The sequence below is a fragment of the Metopolophium dirhodum genome, chromosome 6 (genome assembly GCF_019925205.1).
Source record: "Metopolophium dirhodum isolate CAU chromosome 6, ASM1992520v1, whole genome shotgun sequence".
Taxonomy (NCBI): Eukaryota; Metazoa; Arthropoda; class Insecta; order Hemiptera; family Aphididae; genus Metopolophium; species Metopolophium dirhodum.
In genome coordinates, this window is record NC_083565.1 from 30206377 (window position 1) to 30231079 (window position 24703).

The window sequence follows — 24703 nt, forward strand, 5'->3', positions numbered from 1 at the left end:
ATAAATTATGAAAAATGGAAAAATCAATTAATAAAGGAGAACGTTTTTACTCTTGACATTTATGAATGAAAAAAAACTACATTTTTTTTTAATAATAATATAAATGCAGATTTATTGCCGATATAAATTTATTTGTATTTTGAATTTCTTATATTATGTTTAATGGTATAATATTAAAATGTGGAAATGGTAATACAGTTTAATAAATACAACTATTAAGATTAAATATACTATAATTTATAACTAATAACTATATACATAATATCAAAGGATATATTTGATAAGAAATTAATATGAGAAATTATAAAATTTTCATGAAAATTTACATCATTACTCACTAGCCCTGGGTATAATGTAAGACTATACCTAGGTACTTAGTATTAATTGTTATTATCGTGAATTGGCTACAAACATAATAATATAAAACGTTTATAATTTATAAATATGCAAAATATGCAATTATAAATTTTAAATATAAACTTGTATTGCTATGAAACAAATTTCTATATTATTTAGCTATGTTTTTGATGATTATTTAAAAACATGCAAACTCCTAGAAGTCCCGAGCCCTATTTATAAACAATTATTATTTATTTATATTTTATATTATAAAAAAAACTATTATGCTGGCCATATAATATGACTGTTATTTATTTTATTATAATCGATACACGAAACCAACCTATTAAATTTGTTTATTTCTTATTAATGTCTATATTTCAGTTTCGTTCAAAAAAACATTTAAATTATATGCGTCACAGTTTGCGAATAATATTAAATTTTTCCGATTGCTGTTTTAATTTGTAATTTTTTTAAGTTTTCCAAAATTCTTTTTAACTAATTTACCTTCTTTAAGTTTGTCGAAAATCAATTGTTTTTTTTATTTTCACTATTTAAACCATTACACCGTTTTAGATACATATAGGTGCACACATCAACAATGAATGCAATTTTAAATGAACAAAAACTACTATTTATTAGAACACGCATCCGAAATAGTACTGTACGTACCTCGATGTTTCATAGCTATTGAACAATATGGAAAAGTAAATGTGTCCACGTGATAGTAAGCAGAACCTATGAACCAAGTAAGTAAGACAATTTTTATATTTTGTAAATACATGTATATATTATATAATATTATATTTGTATAGTATTTTTTTGTAGTAGCATAGACTAATATATAAGTAGGTATAGATTTACACTTATTAGATAAATTAGCTTACGCTTAGAGCTAGGGTCGGTAACTGGCGGGGGACCACAGAAGAGAAATAAATGAACGCCAAAATTATTTTACTTAAATGCTGATTTATTTTTCATTATTTTTCTCTGTATTTAGACCATTAGCATGATAAACAAAAGGTTTTCTGGACCTACAAAGTTTTTTTTTTTTCAAATCCTCCGGACCCCCCAGAAACTAATTGCCGACCCCTGGCTTAGAGGGTGACTTGTGAGAGTGATGGATGATTCAGCGACCAGAGGTTTTCAGCGATTTGGTTTTAGATGAGAACGAAAATTGTTCAGGGCACATCGTTCCCGTATTATTCGTAATGAGTAAAATAATATTATTGTATTTAATTTAATATTCTCGTGCCTAACGTCTTAATTTCTCTGTCAAACACATCACAGACTATCGCCGGCTGGCCTCACACACAAACATTATTATCTGACTTTTTACGGCAATTTTTTTTGTTATTTAAAATATGATGTTGTGTTTATATTTTTTTTATAATAATATTATGTATTGGTGTTAAAATTAGTTGAACAGCGCGAATTGTATTTTTAATTTCTCCTTTGAGTGAGCTAAAATTATTTATTGTATTATTAGTATTGTATAGACGCTAATATCTGTGTACGTTATGTATTAATATTATTATTTTATGTTACACCCTAATTGCCGCTAATTTATTAAAATACAAATCCACTATATCCATATTACGTATCATGTGTGCAAAACGCAACTGTGTTCATTGTATTTTTATAATGTGTACTCCTCAATATTATCATAGACTTAAAAACGCTCTCATTACCTATAACTTCAACTTAATAATTACGCTGCAGCAGCTGAAATAGCTGTCTAATCTAATCAAATTATTCACAATATAATAATATTATTATATCATTGCCGATTATGTATTATTACTTTAATATAACGTCATAATATTATAGAGCCAAAACGATATTGCATTTATCTTTTAATTGTTTTTACGTATTTTATTAATTACTAGCTGATCCAGTGCACTTCGTTGCCCTTAAAAATTTGTGATTGTTTAAATCTTTTTGGATGTAACATGTAACATAACAGAACATTGTGAGATGATACATTAAATAATACATTTGTCGTAAAACGTAACTTTTAATGCCATATATATATGCGTATGAAGAATTGCAAGTCAAATACAATTTACATTTTTATTATTGTTGTAAAACATAATAACATGTATCGAATGAAAATAAATTATACTATAGAAAAAATTTTATTAATCATATATTGAAAATAAAATACAATAAAATTATATTCAATCATATATCAATTAAATTTATTGGGTTAGAGCTTCTCTGTAAACGATATTTGATGTTGTTTTATTTTGTGGCAGCAAAATAAATTGATTATCAGCAGATCCAACTCGTGATAGGCCCACATACAGTTGGCCATGAGTAAAACATTCCTTTCGTAGGTCGATCGATCCCTACTAATTCGAAGGTTTGACCTTGGGACTTGTTAATAGTCAACGCGAAAGATATTTTCACCGGAAATTGAACCCGTTTAAACGGGATTGACAGATCAGTTGGGATCATCGGTATCCTCGGAATATGAGCTAGCTGACCAGCTGCCGGGCCGGTAATAATGGTCGCTACAATTAAATTGTCCTTTAATTCCTTAGTAAGCAGTCTTATTCCATTACACATACTCGGAGGGCTTAAATTTCTCAAAAGAATGATTGGAATTCCGATTTTTAACGTCAATTCGTGTGGTGGCAGTCCAGAAGGATTCAGTGAATTAAAAAATTCCTGTGGATAATGCACTGCGTTTTCGATGTTCGTGACGGTGTCGATCGATCTGTAGATTTTTATTTGGCTAGAAACTTTTTGTAAAATCATATTGTTTATATCGTTGACAGTATCATTCCTAGGTGACACTATTGCCCTCGAACACAACCAATGATAGTCCTTTTCGTGCAAATTCTTCATGTCAGGGTAACCTGCATCTATTAAATTATCTAAATTATGGACTATCTGGCCAGTAAGCCAGAAGTCATCATAATTTTCTCTTAAATTTGGTGTGGGAAAAATTCCTTCCCCAATTTTTAGCAATTGTTGTGGAAAATCACTATCTGTGATTCCATGAAGATGTGCTCTCATATTTGTTCGTAATTTTAAATTTTCAATCGAAGTCGTCCATAAAGGGGACGATTTCAAGCATGCCTTGATGATATCTGCTCGCGTACTTCTGTTAATGACGGGAAGTGTCTTTCGGAAATCTCCAGCAAATACAAAAGTAATCCCGCCCATGAGAGCACAGGAGTTTCTAAGATCTTTTAAGGTTCTGTCCACGGCCTCTATATGTGCTCTATGGCTCATGGTGTATTCATCCCACATAATCAATGAGGCGTCTTGTAGTAATTTACCAAGAGGTCCATTTTTGCGGATAGAACAGGTAGATTGTTGTTCAAGATTTACTGATAACAGAAGTTTAAAAGTAGAATGAGCAGTTTTTCCATCATTTAGGAGTGTTGCAGCAATTCCTGACGAAGCAACTGCTATTGCTATCTTCCCTGATTGTCTTATCTTCGCAATTATCAAATTTGCAAGGAACGTCTTTCCAGTGCCACCTGGGGCATCCAAAAAGAAAATTTTTCCTTTGTTATTATTCACGCTATCGACTATAGTCTCAAAAGCATGTTTTTGATCTGGGACTAATTTTGTCAGGTTTTCATTGACAAAAGAGGTCAAATCATTTGTATTATAGTGATTTGCCATTGTATATGTTACGTACCCTCGTATTAAGTAGTCATATATCAACTATGTACAGCGCGCCGCACGCTTGACACTATAACTAATATAACTAATAAGGCAATTAGTATAGTATAACATGCGGAGGTTGTTGTAGAGAAAACAATTAAACTATAGAAGGTGTCGTCACACGTATCTTTCCTGGAAAGCCAACGCCCATACGCAGGATACGAGTCGACCAGCATACAAAATGCGAGACCCGAACTCTGTCTCATGACCGAGCTTAGACACTACTACAACCACCCACTCCAAAGGACACAATCATATATATAGAAGCCCAGGACAAGAGCTCTTCAGACGGTTAGGGACATTCAGAGTCAGGTCGTTACACCACTCACAGTTTAAATTCTATCTTAAAGAGTCGTAACACCACTCTTTTACACCATATATTATAACATTGTAATTTTGTACTACGTTAATAAACATTCATCATACCTAGTACATCACGTATTTTATTTCTGCGTTGATGTATATATCGACGTCGGTTGGGACGTGACATTATATGTTGCATTGTTTTCTGTACGAACTGAGGAAGGTAATCCAAAATGACTTAGGCTTTTATCATTTAATTGCAATAGTTTATTTTCGATTTGTATCAAACCTTCGTTATAAATGTCCTCACTATATGGTAAGGCCAAGTCTTGATTTTGTTGTCTGATTCTGTGTCTGATATCTTCACAAAGATCGTCTTTGAAATTGTCCCATAATTTTAATGGTTCCGATGGCTGACAAAATAAAAGTATGACAACAAACAGCTCTCTCATTTTAATTGGACATTGCGAAAGCGATGCTTCTCTCAAAGTATTTTCCCAATGGTCATCGTTTTCTAACAAACCTCTGGCATGGCAAGCTGCTTGATAGGTCTCTTTGATAACTCCGTTAACGGTTTTTATGTACTCGAATGAGGTTGGACCGCGTACGTGATGTAGCAACATCCTAAGATAAAAACACTCTGACTGAGATGGATGTACACCGTAGACTCTACTTAAAGCGGCATCTTTTTTTATGCCTGGATGGCCAACAACGTCCTCACCACGCTTCCTTCTTGAGAATTTATTGTTGGCCCATGTGTAGTATTGCGGGACTTCGTAGTATAGAAGTGTCTTTGCGAATTCATCTTCTTTACTTAGCTCAAAGAAAGCCAGCAAAGTAGTTTTACGTGGGTTTCGGGCCACTTGTTCAGCCGTTTCTGTGGTAAAATACACCCTTTGGCTGTTTTCTAAGTGGACGGCTAACTGCAAGACTGTAGGATGTCGCTCGTGAATGGAAAATTCTAAAAATCGCCAAACAGCTTCGGATGTACTTATGTACCGGCCATTTACATAGTTTTCCGCCTCATCGTTTGGGTTTTTGACGCTATAAGTAGCTTGGTCAGATCCTTTATTTATATATTTACAAATGTATTTGATGGCCTGAACTGAGTGGCAGTACTCGGCATTTATGTGCGCATTTAACGTCCTACACAATAATGGAGAATAAGGGACAATCCACCTATTATCAATGTTGAAAGTATTTCCTCTGATATTTAACGTATTGCTCTGGCCTCCATTTTCGGCGTAACGACGACGATAAACTGGATATCCGTCCTCTCCGGTTTGGGTATCGTTTACGAAACGTCGAGGGTACTTTTTTGTGCAGATACCGTTTTTCATACATGGTGCTGTTAAGTTATGCTCTCCGCATGGACCGTGCACCATATTTTTAGTCACGGTATCGTACAATATCGGGTCGTTTTGTTTGTTGGGCAGTTCTGCAACCATGACACTATCAATTTCGTCTGGCTGTATTTTTCTTTCTAGTCAAAACAGCAAATGATAGTGAGGTAAACCCCGCTTCTGACACTCCACACTTGCCATGTAACATTTCACTTTGCCGAATATTTCATCTTTTGTGAATAATTTTATGAATTTGTTCATCTTTAAATGAAATACCCTTGAAATTATGTCATGAAGATCGAAAGACCGCTGTCCAGTTAATAGTTCCGCTTTAATTTCAGGCCATTCGGGGTTACACGTAAAAGTAACAAATAAGTCTGGTCTCCCGTAGTTGCGGACATAAGTCATCGCATCTTGCGTTTTTTGTGGAGATAACGCGTAGAACCTGTGAATGAAGACGGCAAGATTACGCGCTGACCGATGTTTGATGGGTCAACATTTGCGTCTTGGTTTAAAGTGTCTCTGAGGTGAATATATTCTTCAGCCCTCAGTCTCTGTTGATTACGGCATATGTAATTATTTAATCGTTCCGAAATAATTTTTGCCATCATATCGACAATATATTGGCTAATTAAGTCCTGTAGTAATGTAGCGGATTAAAACCATCTCTAACCATCAATCTAAATGCATAAAATTGCATACAGGTTACAGTTTTATTACGGGCAGTACCTTCTTGAGGAATGGTCAAATAATATCCGTCTTCTCCCATTACAAACATCAATGGATATTGGAGAGGATCGTAAGATCTGTGTTATTCAGAGACCCTTTTAAGTTGGCCGTCTCTACCCTGCAGCACGATATCTCTGGGAACTTTTTCTTCATCTACCAAAAGAACGGCTACCTCGTTTACAGCCGGAGCATTATATCTGCCCGGGTGTGCTGTCTGTATTGGGCGGTCGGAGTGAATAATTAACTTTAAATTATCCGAAGAGTTTTGTTCTAAGTTTTGTTTAAAACTTCGTATATATATTGTGGCTGTTCAGTGCGGTCTGTAGTTCTTTAATTAAATCAATGTTTGGCGTTGGAGCTATGTTTGACCGAAACGATAGCTGATCTGCGTCTGCGTCTGAAATAAAATAAATCTTCAAGAATTGCGGATTTTGGCCTGATTGTGGTAAAAGACTACCTATAAGGTGATAAACTTGGCCCTCTATTTTAAAAGTGAGCATAAAATGTTGTTCTCTAATTTCTTTTGCTCCAAACGAAGTCATTTGAAATAGGCTATTGTACCTACGTATGTTGGTTAGAAAATGTCTACTATGTAAATTATTATTTATCAAAAGACTTTATTGGCTCTGGCGGGTCCTGAATATTGGGGAGACTGACTTTTCCAGAAGCACAGCACAAACCATTAGGTTCATCAGCCCATTTTTTGGCAGAACATTTAGAGCAGATCTTTTCAATGGCTCTGATTTGGACGGAAGACTGTTGAGCATAATCAATCTGTGGATCGTATGTGAAAGCCGATCTGTTACTATGAGCTAAAACTCGATTGCGAACTCTAGCCGTTGACGTCTGTTGTCTTTCTCTCTGATTTTGAAGGTGCTTGGAACGTTCATAGCTCGATTCCCTAGCGTGAGCTTGTATATTTCTAATATTTTGTTCTTCAAGCCGCTGTGAACGCTCGATACTTGACTCTCTTTCATGCGATTGCGACGCGTTTTCTCTCTGACTTGCAAGATGATTTTCAGTTTCTGATTGAGATTCTCCATGACGACGTATTTTTATCGCCCTAGCCTGTGAACTATTTCTAGAATGTTAAGATCTTGTTCTTTTGGGCATTTTAAAATGAGAAAAAAAACTAAACAGTAATGTAATGTATTGTTTATACACACGCCGATTATTATTTATTATTATAATAGCTTTAAAACCCATGGCAACTATTTTTAAACACAAATTTCTATCGTAAATCTAAAAATTCCAGTTTGAGCACCTCCTCTGGGTGATCAATTCCCTTTTTAAATTAGCCTATATTCATCAATTATAATGTCGGCTTCTAATGGTAAAAACATTTTTAAAATCAGTCCAGAAGTTTCGGAGCCTATTCAATACAAACAATCAAATCTTTCCTCTTTATAATATTAGTATATATTAAGCCAAAAAAGACTACCTATATACTTATCTAATTGCAGTGTTCATCTATGGGCCGAGTCCCGTATATTTTTATTTATAACACTAAACACAATACACATAAACACATGAACCCATTTACCCACTTATATCCTCCATGCACTGCACTCGCTGATTTTGCTAACCTACCCTGTCCACCATCTTTGAACTACTATTATACATATATATTGTGAGGAGTTTTGGACGCAGGTTTAAATGGAAGTCGATGAATAGAAAATCCAGTTAGAAGTTGGTGTTAGTAATCACGTGGATGTTAAATAAAATTAAAGACATAATAATAATAATGAGGGTTTTAAAATTTCATGAAATTTATTTTCTTGAAATATTTCATTTCCATGAAAAATAAAAATACAATTTTTTAAAAGAGTTCAGAGCACCTTCACATAATCACATCACTCAGTCACACACACATACACATAATATACGACTTTATTAAACTTGATAATTACTGAAAGTATACACTATTATTTCATTTACTGATTGAAATTGACTTCAACTTTATTTCAGACCATTATCTTTTGGATCGCTGACGTTCCACATACAACAATATTTTAAAACTCATAAAAAAAATGTATTTACTCTCAAAATAATGCTAGGAATATTTTTCAGCACTACATATACAATATACAAATATGAAATAATAAATCAACAAAAATAATATGCTTCTCTTTATTTCTAAATGTGTAATCAATATATTATTTCTAATCATCTATAACCAAATACGTTTAAAAGAAGAGAAAATATTTTTCAAATTTCATTGAAGAACCCTAATAATAATAGTAATAATATAGTTACAGTTATAGTTATAGTTAAAGTTGGACGGTGCCCGGGCAAAAGGGAATAAGTACAAAAACACTGTTTTGATAACATTTAAAAAAACTGTTCCTATTTGTACAATGACTGATAATTTATTCTTTTTTTCTCATAGGTTTTATAAAAAAATGAACCTAAAATTTCTTTAATTTTTAATGCCAATCGATGTGGATTTAATATTATTAATATAATAATATAATTATAATATAATAATAAAATAATCTATAATAATATTCAATAAAAAACAAATTGTAAAAATGGACTTATTCCCTTTTGCCCGGGCACCGTCCAGTAATAGTTATATATATAGTATTAGGAGTTATAGGACAGTGTTGAATTTAAATAAGTATCCAGCTATCATCCTTTAAATAATTAAAAATTATACTGTTATTATAATATCAATACATTTGATTAACTTACTATTCCCAGTCCCTTCACATGGTCGTTAAAAATTCAGGGAGTAAAAACGGGTAACCCGCCATAAATTTGTACCCATTCTCAAATCCCAAACCAAATTCGACCCGCTTTTATACCCCTTTACTCGTACCCGCTAACAATTGTACCCGGTTTCGAACGCGAAATCCACAAACAATTTAACCCGGTTTTGAACGCAAAACCCATAACCCGCGCGCAATTTGACCCACTTTTGTACCTCATATCCGCCCTACCCACAAATAATTGTACCCGGTTTTGGACGCAAAACCCGCGAACAATTTCATCTGGTTTTGAACGCAAAACCCATAACCCATAACCGGCACCCAACATACCCCGCCTGTGCACTCCATACCTTAGTGCGCTAAAAACAAGTTGTACCCGGTTTCGGACGTGAAAGCCGCAAACAATTTTACCCGGTTTTGATCGCAAAACCCATAACCCGCACGCAATTTGACCCACTTTTGTACTTCATATCCGCCCTACCCGCAAATAATTGTACCCGGTTTTGGACGCGAAACCTGCAAACAATTTTACCCGATATTGACCGTAAAACCCCCGTGCACAATATTTTTTACCCGGTTTCTAATATACGAAACCCGAAACATTTTAACTCGTTTTGACTACTTGGATTTATATAATACCATGTGACAAATACAAATTCTCCCCCCCCCCCCCCCAACACCTGCAGAACCCGCTTGACTCTTTCCAGAGACTGTAACGCACTTAAATTCAACACAAGTTGAAATTGGGCGAATACCGTGAAAATTAAAAATTATAAATTAAAACATATATTCAATGAAACATTGGGTATTTACTTAATGTTATCATATTTTAAATCAATGTATCTATTCGCGTGAAGTACAGTTTTCGCAAAACCAATTATTAAAACAATTATTATTATAGTCGATCGGCGTTCGTGCGTTTTAGCTTACAACGTGGATTAGGCCTACCGGGGATACCACAATAAAAAAAACGCGCCACGTGTAATACCTCATGCTTTTAAACAACATGGACAATATGATATTATTTCTTTTATCTTGTCGTTTAACAAGTCAACAGGTGGTGAGGAAATTTACACAACCTTGTCATACTATATTATTATTATGAGCAACAAATTTTGAAATCCAACGTCCGAATAGTTTGAAGTCCAATAGGCATGACTGCAATAATATTCGCTTGTGGTCCCCTCCAATGTGGTGCGAAATAATAATGATAATAATATTATTAATTACTATGGCTCGGATTTGAAAGAAATTTATAAATAAAAAAAGCATATAAATAAAGCATTTCATTTGTATTAAAGGTGATTACAAAATGTACTAAACCATTTAATAGATTTAAGCTAATTTAACTAGTTTGTTTAAAATAATATTTTTCTATTTTTATCAAAAAAAAGAAGAAGGCATTTGACTTCAAAACCGAACCCTATTCATTACCTATATATTGTTGCACCACTGTGACTTTATGTAGTATTATAAATTATAATAATTAAATATATTAAATTGGTACCTGCGACCACGAGACCACGGTGAATTTTATTTTATTTATTTATGGGACGCACGTTATCTCCGCCACAAATACCTTATTTTAGTGTTAACTCCGTCATAAAAAACGGATTTGTGTTAACTCGGCCAGTCAACAAAATCAGGTAACAGTATAAAACTTATATATATATATATTTTAAATTATAATTTAAAAAAAAAATCATTATGTTTATAATAATAATCGTCCATATTAATAATAATATAGTTATCTACGCATGTATGCTAAAAAAAAATTCAATAAAACTTTAAACTAAAAAGTTAGTTAAATATAATATAATATAATACTACACAAAAAAAAAATAATAATAATTTTCCTAACAAATGACACATAGACACCTAGTACCTAGGTATGCAATCATTCTAAATAATATTAATAAATTAATCGATTCGACTTATTTAACTAATATCAATATTAGCAATTTCGACATATGTCATCGTAACGAATGTCATACATATCTAACCCGGGGATTAAACTACGGAGTTTCCATAACCATTACAAGTAAGAAAATAAAACTGGTGAAGTTTACATTAGATCTTTTATTTACCTATTTTATTTAACCGGTATTTAACCAAAATTTACAATCGCCCATTTATTAGGTGCTTATGAATGATCTTTTTTATTTGAAACATAAATATTTTTAAACTTGAGATATTATACTGGTATTATGTTAGGTATTGGCGTTCATGCGACAGTACTTAATAAAACTAATCCTCATTATAGTCATTACTGTTAAATTGTTAAGACTACTATTATGATACGTGCGATGCGCAAATTACCAACCAATTTTTTTTAGCCGGAGGATTAATGATTCGCCAACGACAAACTCCGTTTTGAATAACCCTGTATAATTACACTATATTATAATGTACAGTTTAAATGTATAAAAAAATTCCACCCCCTTGCGCACCCACCCCCCTCCCAATTCGATCACCGAGTCTATTAAAACACTTGTCTACGTGTATGATATTGTAACTCACAGCACGCACTCTCCTATACTTCTAAAGGCGCGTCCAGACGGAGCAGCTTTTGCCGCGCGGCATGAGTGTGAATACATAAATACATTTTCTGCGGCCTTTTTTGATGCCGCGCGGCATAATTTCCGATCGGCCTAGTAGGCGGTCTACATCAAAGGAAAGCCGCGCGGCTTGTGCCGCTCGCCTATGCCGCGTGTGTGTGGACGTATTTTCGGCAAAGCCGCGCGGCATCAGTACTTATTTTTTAAGTATTTAAATTATTTTTTAAGTAATTATTAGCAGAATAAACTTTTTTCACTGAGGTAAAAGTGATTTTTATTGTAATCTCCAGTGGATACAATTTTTATTTTATCAAAATGTCGATACTGAAGATTTTCTGTTTTCAAAAATACAAAGATCAATAATGATTTTTCAAAAATCTTTAATTTCATGTTTTTTGAGTTACAAAAATATAGATTACTAGCTGATTTTGTGCACTTCGTTGCCCATTAAAAATGACACAACTCTATAGTAATTATGAATAATATATTATTATTAAAATAGCAACTTTAAAATCCATAGCGACCATTTATAAACAACAATTTCCATAAGAAATTTAAAAATCTCTGTTTGAGCACCTCCCGGGGCTGGTCCTCTCCTTCTATAAATTAGCCTATCTTCTGCCCATCTAATCTATTTCTGTACCAAATTTCATCAACATCGGTCCAGTCGTTTAGGAACGCATAAAGGACACACACACAGACAGACAGACAAACATTCATTTTCATAATATAATAATATATGAATTTGTGAATAACATAACCACTATGATCAACTTTACCGACGGACTAAAATAATATTATTACTGTTTTCGTGTCAAACTCACATATTTTGTGCCTATAGGCTACAAGCGACTAAATCGTAGGTATTTTCGTTATTTTTATGTTACTAAAATTATTTTAAGAATAACGTTATATTAAAAGTAATTAATTTAATTAAAAATACTTTTAGGTACATGGACAAATATTAATATTTAATTAAAATGTAAAACCCAAAAATTCTTGTTCAGTTTTAATAAGCCACTGTCTAAATTAAGAACCCCATATATTATAAACCCATGAACATGGATATTTATTTTTAATATTAAGCAATAATAGTAGAGTAGTTACCTACACACAAATTATAGACAAAATACCTCAGTCACTCCACTATATTCTACAAGTGTTGATGTGTACCAATAGTACTGAGTACACTATAGTTATTAATATTGCTATTGAAATTCAAAGTGTTGTGATGATTTACATTAAAAATGACTGATCAACCGACAAGTAGTGTTGAATGGTCAAATGAAAAGTGCCTACTGTTGATCGATTTATACAAAGAATCGACAAATCTTTGGAACACCAAACACAAGGACTACAGAAATCGATACATAAGGCAAGATAGTTTGCTAGAAATTAGCAAACATATGGATACGTCAAAAGAAGAAGTTGACCGAAAATTAAAAAATTTAATTTGTCACTTTTGGCGTGAAGTGAAAAAAGTTAAGCAACAGCGTTCTGGGGATGGTGCTGATGCTGTTTACTGCTCCAAATGATTCGCTTTCAAAAGCTTCGAGTTCTTGAAGGACAGAAATGACTGTCGACCAACTATCGAAACTGGCACCATACAGGTATGCAACATAAATACATTGTATTTTTTTTTTATTAAAAACGTAAATAAGCGAACAATTGCTTAAATAGATATTTGTTTATTTATAATTTACATTAACCTTTTTAATACAAAACAAAATATAATTAAATATATATACAACAGACTTCGACAGTGGCGTATATAGAAATTATTTTTGGGGTGGGCTATAGTAGATAGAAACTAGCAGGTGATCTATAGAGGCTGCTCGCTGCTGTCTACTATATATTTAACAGTTTCTATAAATATATTCGTATTCGTTATTTTTCACCAGGCTATGAAATTTTACAACTTATAATAGTACCTAATAAAATATATTGTTATTCTATTTAAAAAGACTGTAATTTCAAGGGGGGCTGCAGCCCACTAGGCCCACCCCCTATATACGCCACTGGACTTTCATATACCTAATAATAATAGTAAATATTTTTCTCAAGGCATAACTATATTGTATATACATAGTATAATATAAGCATTACTACTTATTGGCATTTGGCAATAATGAAATATCAAAAAAACAAAATTAATAAATTTATTTATTTTTAAATAGTTATGATTTATTTACCTAACTTTGGGTAAAATTAACACGTATCATATAATAAATTGTATTAGTTATTAATTATTATAAGTAATAAAATACATAATATAATATACACTATTAACCAAACATTTTTAAAATAATAATAATAAGAAACAATTGTGTACTAGTGTATAAGTATAATCATACGCACAAAATATTTAATCCATGAGTATATTATAATAATAACAATTAAATATTAAATAACCTTTTATCAATTAAATAAATAATTTACATACATAAGTACACATATTTTATGCCCATAAATCTTGCCACGGAACTCGTCCTTCATTTGAATTAAAATACTCTTTAAATTCTTCTCTGATCTTATGCGCTTCAATAGTTTGTCTGCGTCCTACCCTATCTAACCCCATAAAACTATTTAATCCTACTTGATCGCGTCTCCATGTTCCTGGTGTTATTTCTCCTGTATCAATATTTTCAAGATGTACAACAACGCAAGCGCACAAACGACATCCTCCTCCGATGACATTTTGGCACTAACTGATTTAGTCCAAATTATTGTCTACTGGAAGATAATCGGGAAATAAATGCCGCACCGTGTGGACGCGTATTTGCCGCGCGGCACGTGGCCGACGGAGGCCGCGCGGCAAAAGCTGCTCCGTCTGGACGCGCCTTAAGACAATATTGACGTTAGTATAGTGATCATTACTAAATAAATATTGAAGTAGGTAAATACGTCCGTCGTATTATTATTGATACTAATTTTAGTCGTCGAGCTAATTTTACGCGTGTAAAGCCATTTAGCTACAGGTAGTTACGTATAATATTATATTATTATCATGTGTATTAAATCTGTCACAGGTTAAAAGTTATAAAACAATTGTTTAAGTGTATAATATGCTATTATGACGCACAGAACACGCACTCTCCCATATTATTATTATAATATAGGTACTCCTCGACATTATTGGCGTATAGTTACCTGTATAAAGTCATCATCATTATAATAGTGTATGATAATTGATAAGGGGTGAATCAAATAGGGTACATTTTATGATAAAGCTGATAAAAAAATAAATATATATTACATATTTACATGCATTAATATTTTATTAATTTTTACTGGTAATCATATCGGCGCATAGGAGCATTAATGGAGGGCCAATTATTTACTCCATTATGTTAGTGGTGCCGTCGCACACTCTGCCCCCCCCCCCCCCCCACCCAAATGATGCCCCTGACGTGGGGTTGTCTGTATGGCACTCGTACTCTACTCGAGCAAATTCGTATTGGACATTCAGTCAGCGTGCTATAAATTAATTTATTCCTATTTCTTATATTTCCTATATATTGTATTAATATATAGTACATAGGATTTGCCACAAAAAAAAAAAAATTGCACACCGGTGAAGCCAGCTAGACATTCAGCTACAGTTACGTTTAATATAATATTATTATCATGTGTATTAAACCTGTCACAGGTTAAAAGTCTTAAAATACTTGTCTACGTGTATATGCTATTATGACGCACACAGCACGCACTCTCCCATATTATTATTATAATATACTCCTAGACATTATTGGCGTAGGTATATAAAGTCATAATTATTATAATAGTGTATACGAATAACAGGACGTCCGAGTTTCCGACGTTTTACCATCGGTTATTAGCTGCCAATATTAAATAATAATAATACAAAATTTATAATCAATGCGATATTACACGAGTGTATCTTAATCCATCTGATAAAATATGCGAGCGAGGGTGTCAGCGTGTGGCACGTGTATGCTCTGAACGAACGGTTTCGTTTGGCATTCAGTCAGCGCGCTATTAACTGATTTATTCCTATTACCTATGCATTTGCGGCCATATATTATTATTGACCATTATCATACACCTTATACAGTGTAAGGTCTACGCGCTATGCACCCTCTATAATAATCATATAACTCCGCCAATTGTAAGTAAGAACATACCTTTTATTTTCGATTCTAAATTTTTGCGGCGATCCGTCGACGTGCAGGCTGCGTGGTCGATCATCGATATGCAAACCTAACGGCGGCGGCGGCGACGGCTCGACTGTACGTGGCGTATATTATAGGTACCGCAAAACTTATACCTGAACCGTGTTATACGTGACGCGGCCGTCTTTGTGTAATTGTTTTTCGCGCGGTCGAGAGGTGAAAACGAAAAGATGACTTGCGTCCGTTATTTCCGCGTGTGCGAGCGGACAGGAACTGCGACGACGACGGGGGCAAACGCATATTAACAAACACCTATGGTACTCGCCGTGTGTACGTTATGCATATCGTATAATTTTTCGTAAACATAATATAATTATAAATATTACGTAAGTATTATGCATGTATTATATCCTCTGCAACCTTTATAAGTACATACAATAGTCGCGTACTACCGTTGTAGTACCGTGTATACAGGGTGCACGTATGACCGAGTGTTTGCGTTTTAATCGTATATAAATCGATCGCCTATAACAGCTGTAGTTAATTTATATTGAAAGTTATACTCACTCGAAAATCGACGATTTGATTGTTGAAATAATATTTACTTTGATAAATTATCTGTTAATCGCTATTTAAGAGGAGCAGTAGAGGATGACACAGCCTGTTGTCTCCGTTCAATACGCAGTCGTACATGTCTGCATAGGCACATAGGCGCAGATAGGGGGTCTTAGTCCCACTAGAATTTCTATAGCCCCCCCACCCATAAACTAATGATTTCACTACTATAATTTAAAAGCATCATACAAATATCAAGTATAGACCTGAGCCCTCCCCCCCCCCAAATTTCAAACAATATTTACGCCAAGCATGAATACACTGTATAATATGTCTCTGTATAGGTACCGTACCGAAATGGAACATTTTTTAATTCAGCAGATTATATATTGTGTTGTTGGGTAAAAACATTAGGTGAGTAATGGGTATCTGTGTTTGTTTATACGTTGCGTTTTTACGGTGGTTACATTTTTTTTAACAAGTTATTTGGGCTATGTTTAAAATATTTTAACATAATCGTACATAACTCACTTATAGGATAAAAACTATCGTAGTTATTGTCCTAATTATTAAGAGTTATTCATTCTAATATTTATAAAGGTAACAACATGGAATTGGTTTCTATCGAAGGAGTATTATATAGCTAGGAATCGGTTTTAGGTAGGTATATTATGTTTGTACCGAAAATCCTGACCACACAATATATTGTGGCAAATCGCCAAGTGGGTGTTGCACTACACCCTCTCAAGTATAGGAACCAGCTATACGCGTCTTTTAGTGGCTTTACATAAATCAGTTTTTATCAGATTCGTATTTCTATTACACAGAAAAAAAAATCACAATATTTATACTTTTGAGCTCATGTTATATATTTCGCAGTGCGATGCACCACTAATATATTTTACCAATAATTCCAACAGGTAAATGCCTACATTTCAAACGTTCAATAAAATACACGATCAAAAGCATATGAAGCTATAACTGCAGTCTTCATCGCTGCAGTGATGGTTTTTAAACTCGATTGGAAAAAATAACCGTCATCAAAACGGTGGACTATATGATAAACACCCTGTAAGTATTATATTGTTATTATATTGTCTTAAAGGTAGAACGTATATTATAATATAAGAGACACGTGCAGAGTATATAATATAATATAATATTGTGTGCGCGATCTCCGTCATCGCGGTGTATACGTATACTATAATAATAATATTATAATAGGTATAATACTTACATTATAATTATTATTTTGTTTTACGCGTATCTACGCCTATACGGTGGGAACATCCTCTCTGTGCGAATTTATATTCGAGGTGGATGGCCTCCTTCCGTTTATCGCACCACAGGCCGACATTCTGGTTAACGTAACACAAACTTAGGTGGTAGCTATATAGGCATGTTATTAATATAATTATCATTATTGTATTGTACGCAGCCATATTCTATGATATTACACGCATTGATTGTAATAGTAGTAGGGACTTACAATGTTAATTGTTTAATATTTAATTATTTATAGGTATTATAAATGCATAAAACTATTTAATTTTTGTGATCGATGGCGTATTATAATTTTTAAGTACTACGCATCTAAATTCGATGACTGTACTTACCCGTACACCGACGGCAGGCATTTTATAGTATTACTATAGCTGACCTTAAGCCGGCGTTGCACTGAAAAATTGTGATTGTTCAACTCTTTTTGGGTATAACTCACTGTGGAAGCACTGTATTTTTAGGTGTAATGTTTATTATATTAGATTCGTTTGTGATTATGCGAGCAGTATATTATTAGGTAGGCAATCTATCTGTGGTAGATCGCGGACTCCGCGTGGTACCTATATAAGTGTATAATAATTTTGTATACTAAAATGCATAGAAGTTCCTATGCGCCAACAGGCTTATCGCGCCAATAAATTGAAACCAAATAACCAATAGCAACCATTTATAAACAATATTTTCATCGTAAATCTCAAAATCTCTGTACGAGCACCTCCCCGGGTTGGACCTACCGGGTCCAATTGTGAATCTAGATCATCCTGGGAACCACTCATGCACACAAAAAGTTAACCAATAATAGTGTAGGTACGCGTGAAAATGCGTTGTTACGGTAACGGTACGTGCAGCCAAAGCAATGTACTTTATCTGTAGGTAATTAATTAGTACTTGTTATGGAAAGTGGCAACCATTTATATACAAATAAAACACTAATTTCTACTATTACAGATTACTATTATAATCTGCAACTAATGGCAATCATTTATAAACTAATACAATAGTTTCAATTTCTACCGTCAATCTCAAATTCCTTAGCAACCCTTAACAAATAAAACACTCTTTGCTATTATAATCTGCAACTAATATAGCAACCATTTATAATCAAATAAAATTTTAAATTCCACCGTCAATCTCAAAATTGCTGTTTGAGAACCTCTTAAAAATGCGTATTTTGAAAAATAGTGGGTGTTTACATCACAAAACAAAACTACTGACCAAATTCCATACTCATAGCTTCAGCGGTTCCAGCTAGACGATGATGAATCACTCAGGACTATAGTCATTATCTAAATATAATATATATATATTCTATAGATAGTAATCATTTTGGTAGATACTACAGGATAAAACGGATAACATAAACCATTGCATATATATATAGGTACCAGTGTACCACATACTTAATATGACCTGTAGGCTGTAAGTACCTAGTTACTTACAGTTTTCGATAGCAATAAAATTAGGCCATTCTGGATAAACATTGAGAAATTGTATTAAGAAATACAGAGAGTGGTAATGTGGTATAGAATAAATTCTACTTGACGTACATCAATGTTTAAATGGTGAACTTATAAATACCTATTTATTTTTTGAAACACCTGAGATTGGTCTGATTCCTAAAGGTTTAGGTACTTATAAATTACAGCAGTTAAACTAACTACACGTCTGTTTTCACTTTGAAATATCTTTAAATATATAATATAATACCTATTTATTATTTATATAAATGTAACTTACTAAATAATAAAAATAAAACTTTTTAATATAAATAGAGAGAACATTTACTTAACACCCATGCCCCCACTACACAGGAATTGTATTGTATAAAAACCAATATATTGACTATATAACATAGGCGCAACAAAGGGGGTGTTGTGGGGTAATCTCTAATTCAGCACCTTCTAGCCACTGTAATATAACACCAAACATCATGTGACAAATGAACAATTTCCTTAATTTATATGATATTTTATTTTATTTGATGTTTTTATTAAAAAAAAAGAATTCAAAAAGAGTGTTTCCTAACATAATTTATTTATTACAAATTTTAGTTACAATTTCAATAAGTTTTGTTTGCTGTATCATGTGAACGTAGTTTTTTTAAAGTTGAAATTATAACTAAACTTTGTTATTAATGATTTTGAAATTTATAATAGGTTGTAAAGTATAAATAATTTTAGCACCCCTATAATGTATCTTTAGTTGCGCCTATACTATATAATATAGATATACGATCCATAAGAAATTGCTGGTTGTCTGTTAAGGGTCTACATATTGATATTTAGTATCTAATAAGATTTAATTAAAAATATATTTCTAGTAAACAGGCTACACAAGGTGTGTAATGTAATACTCCATTTTAGTTAATTTGCATACCGAGGAAAACACTACAACTTATAAATTATAATACTACATAATATCTATTAAGTATTTTATCTGAAATTGTTTTAGGATAAAAATAATAATTAATTAATTTAAAAGATTTGGTACTACTATTGATTATTTTAACATAACAGCGAGATATTTTTAAAAGTGAACCAAGACCTTAATTTATTTAATTCAATTCAAAACAAATTTATTTAAAAATTAATTAACATTAAATTATAACAGAGATTAATTTTAGAAATATAATATATAAATAATATATACACTAGTATAATATAAAATTTAGTTAAAACTTTAAGAGTATATTATTGAAACATACAAGTATATATTAATGTAATCTTATATGTATCAGTAGCAGAAATTATGTTTGTAAATTTAAAAAGTATTTATGACCAATGAAGCCCTTGGATAATATAGTATTTTTTAACGCTTCTTTGAATGAGTTTAATGGTAACGTTTTGTAAGCTGGAGCAACTAACTTGCCATCTTTCATAAATTGCAAAAGTTCATCATACATTTGGTTGTATTGCTCAGTGTTAACATTTTCTTTACGCCATCTAGTCATCCAAAAACCTCTGAGTTGAATGTCTTTAAATATAAAAGAAGCGGTTGGAACAATGACTGGTTCTCTCGACATACCACCATAAGTCACCATCACACCACCGTTGTTCAATGTACATAAAACTTCTGTGGAACTTTTACCACCAATATTGTTTATTCCTAAACGTGGTTTGGGTAAAACTCCACTTCTAAACAAATCCGTAGTCCTAAATAATACAAATGTATATGTTAATATATTGGATAGACAACATAAAGGCAAAAATACAAACTGAAATATAATAATTACTATTTTACCTTAATTCTTCTACAATAAGTATGTATGACGCACCTAGACACTTAAAATGATTTTTCAAATTTTCCAAGTCTGGTTCAGGTCGATTGCGTATAATTACAGTTGTATAGCCAAAAATGTTAGCCAATTGAATAATGTTCTGACCACATGCACTGTTTGCTCCATTTTGTATAATAACATAATTTTTGTTTAGTGAAACAAAATCATGTAACATTCTATACATGGCACACGGATTAGAAGAAATACCACTTAATGCATACACATTGGTTTCTGTACTTACCTGAAACAAAATAATATAATTAAGAATCATAATGCACCCGAAAATGTATTTAGAATATTGTTGTATTTCATAAATACTCGAATATAGGGTGATTTAACAAGCATGCTCACCCCTATTTTTATTATTTAATAATGAATTTATTAAAATCTCATTTTTTAAAATTTTTAAATATATTTTAAAGACAATATTTTTAAATTTTTGAGATTTTATGTAGTACGCTTAAGGAGTGTCTTGCGGCAATACAAACTTCTGTTTTACAAATGAGGACCATCATTTTTACTGTAAATTATTTAGTTATTATAAATATACTTTTGGTTTTCGTAATTTTGTTTCTGTGTAATTAATAATTATTATTTATTATTTTGCCATTTCTAATATTTCAATAATTTCATTGTTTATTTTAAATGAATGATTCCCCTCATCAGGCTTTGCGTTAATATTATACAGAGTGATATTTTAAGCATGCTCACTGTATTTTTTTACTTAAACTATACATATTATATTAACATTTTTAGAATTTTTAAATACACTTTAAGATTTTTGAATACTTAAGATTATTTATACCATTTAAGAACGATGTTGTTACAATACAAATTTCTGTTTTTCAAATAGGAATCCTCTTCTTTTACTTTTAATTATTCAGCATATATTTTTTATTGAGAATTTTGATGCACCTAGATAAAAATTTGAACTAGTAGTTTTTGAGTTATATAACTTTGTATACTAAGGTTTATACATATAAGGAAATTGGCTAAGTAGATTTGGGAGCTTAGATGATTTGAAAATGTTAGTAATAAGTACTAATTACCATTGATCTATCATGATAAATAATTTGTAAAAAATATTTAGTAGGTTTAGTGAATAGTGAATAGGTACTACACTACTACATCTAATATTAGGTATAACTTTTTATTGTAAAACCATATTTAAGGATTATTATTCTTAGTATAAACATTTTAATAATTCAGCAACTACTTATTAGAATTATGATTTAGATACATCTACATTAACAAGAACATCATCTGCTAAATAATTTGCAGTAAAAAGGAGATTCTCATTTGAAAAAATAGAAGTTTGTATCGCCACATGACTCTCTTTAATAGTAGTACAAAAAATATAAGTAATTTAGGTCTTTAGGTATACTTAAAAATTCTAAAAATCAGAATTTGAATAAATGTATTTTTAAAGGAAAAAAGGCGTTGAGCATTTTTTCACCAAAATGTAAAGTAAATTTTGTATTTCATTATAGGTTAGGACTCCTTCAAAAAACTGATCCATGGGCCTTTGGTGTGCCAGACCGATACAGATAATAGTCCTTAAAAATGGTTTTACACGAATATAAAATATATTATGTAATATCTAGTATTTATTAAAATTTATAGATAGGTAACTGGACCACTTTTATAAATTATAAATATTGATAAAATTACTAACATTTTTAAATTTCTATAACCGCCATATCTTTCAATCCCATTATCTATAGTATATAAAGTTGAATAACTCAAACTACATACTTGTTCAAAGTTTGATTTTATACGTCAACATTTTCAGAAAAATTATCCGCTAAACAATTTTGCTTACTAATTACAACAACTCATTTGAAAAACAAAAGTTTGGGTCAGTATAGGACACTCCTTAAGTAGTACTAAAAATCCCAATAATTATAAAATACCTAAGTATATTTAAAAATTCCAAAAATAATAATTTAAATAAATTCATTTTTAAAGGAAAAATGTGGATGAGCATGTTTTATGAACCACCTTAAATGATATGATGATTTTCGTTGTGTTTATTTTTGCAACATTACAAGTCAATCAAAATAAACATATTTTATAATATGTTAATATGTTATGTTATAATATTATACTACTAACTTTTCTTAGAAGTTTAGAATCGAACACACCAGTTGTACACCAAGTACCCATAGCACCGTCAGCTTTAACTCAATCTCCAGGGCAGATATTTTTAACGCACGATCCTACTGCCAATACGTTCCCAATTCCTTCATAGCCTCCAGTAGCAGGCAACGGCGGTTTCACGGGATACACACCTTGAACAGTGTTAATCTCGGCAGGATTGATGGGCAGGATTCATTTTCACCAAGACCTTAGGAATAAACAAGTAAATATATTATTAAATTGTTTGTGTAAAGACGGTCAGTAGCATCACAGCCCATAGGTACCTGATCGTCGTCGAGTTTGTCGGGTAGCGTTTGCTCTACGAGACTTACGACTTTCATGGGATCGCCATACTCTTCGTACACGATTTTGCGACAGTGCATGTCACGAAGATGGTGTTTGACGACGAGAGATCGTCTGATCAAACTGTAGTTTGGCCGACCGAACTGCTCAACCGAAATATTCTGTGGAACATGGCAAATGCCTGACGAGACTATAAATATTATAATAGGTAGGTTACCTGAAACTACGACGTGGATCGTCGACGGCCGGGATCGAATATCAAATTTTTCGAGTACTTACTTTTCGCCTTCTACTTGTACAATGAAGCCGTTAATGCGCGAATAAATGGAAAATTCCAGTGAAGCCGGCAGTCGGCGACTTAGCGCAAGAATAATCTGTTATCTGGTTATCACGAATGTGTGATAACCGATATCAGTTTAGCACAATCATATTATCACATATATATATATGTATATTTTTTTTATATTTTCTTAAATCGTGACACGGACACGGACAACGAACTGAGAACTGTCTGAGATAATATTATATCGGATAGATATTCAGTCCGTGTACTTAGTTCATAAATCATAATTTACTCGACGGATTTACTTTGCCGTGATCCATAATTTCCAGACTTTGATGTACCCACCTCATTGAAATGCAGGAGATGTTTCAATGTTGTATACCTACATTTTAAGTACGTTTTCACGAGAAAAACAATATTAGCAGTAATTACTAATTAGTAGGCATGCTATAATCACATATAGTGTGGTAGGTAGATAGGTAGGTACCTCCTACTCTAATAAGTTATCTATAACTTTGGTGCACTATTACCAAATTTTTAATATGCCATCATTCAAAAATACGGTTGGTTTTGCAAAACAGAGTTGAACTGAAACATGATATTTTAGTGTACCTACTTACTAATATATTATATAGTAATAGGATTGGCATTTAGCATCATATATTATATACATATATTAGGTGCGCTATCTGTCTTTGCTAAATTATTACTGTACTGGCATTAATTGTGTGTGTTAAATTACATTATATTACATTATATCATTTGCTCATTAATAATAATTGGTTAGTATATAGCTCTGAATGCCACCGAAACGTCTCGTTTGCACAAATCGCACTATTTTTCAGGTATTGTAGTTTTTGGACGATAAACGCTGTATTTTTACCATCTTAATATTATTCTCGCGTTCACGAAACGCCGAGTTTAATTATATTATATTATTGCATGAGCGGCGAGTGCCAATCGTCAGATTTATAATAATTATTTCATTGTGCGCTAATCACCGGATTACTTACTATCGACCTTACTATTGTATGAAATATATTAGTAGCGATTTTCATATTTTGT

General features: G+C 32.3%; 2 protein-coding genes and 1 pseudogene across 2 annotated transcripts; all 3 read right to left on the bottom strand.

Annotated features, from left to right (window-relative positions):
* Nucleotides 1-2613: 2613 nt before the first annotated feature.
* LOC132947666 (ATP-dependent DNA helicase pif1-like) lies at nucleotides 2614-3981 on the bottom strand. Its single transcript, XM_061017936.1, has one exon. It carries the CDS (start codon nucleotides 3979-3981, stop codon nucleotides 2614-2616), a length of 1368 nt encoding a protein of 455 aa, XP_060873919.1.
* A 583-nt stretch (nucleotides 3982-4564) lies between these two features.
* LOC132947667 (uncharacterized) lies at nucleotides 4565-5774 on the bottom strand. Its single transcript, XM_061017937.1, has 2 exons — nucleotides 4616-5774; nucleotides 4565-4569 (listed from the first exon to the last, which is right to left on the bottom strand). Exons 1-2 carry the CDS (start codon nucleotides 5772-5774, stop codon nucleotides 4565-4567), a joined length of 1164 nt encoding a protein of 387 aa, XP_060873920.1.
* Nucleotides 5775-20159: 14385 nt separating this feature from the next.
* Nucleotides 20160-23527, bottom strand: LOC132946843 (enoyl-[acyl-carrier-protein] reductase, mitochondrial-like; annotated as a pseudogene).
* Between the last annotated feature and the right edge of the window lie 1176 nt (nucleotides 23528-24703).

Excerpts from the sequence above, each read along its gene's own strand:
- LOC132947666 (XM_061017936.1), bottom strand. The coding sequence starts at position 3,981 with ATGGCAAATCACTATAATACAAATGATTTGACCTCTTTTGTCAATGAA.
- LOC132947667 (XM_061017937.1), bottom strand. The coding sequence starts at position 5,774 with ATGGTTGCAGAACTGCCCAACAAACAAAACGACCCGATATTGTACGAT.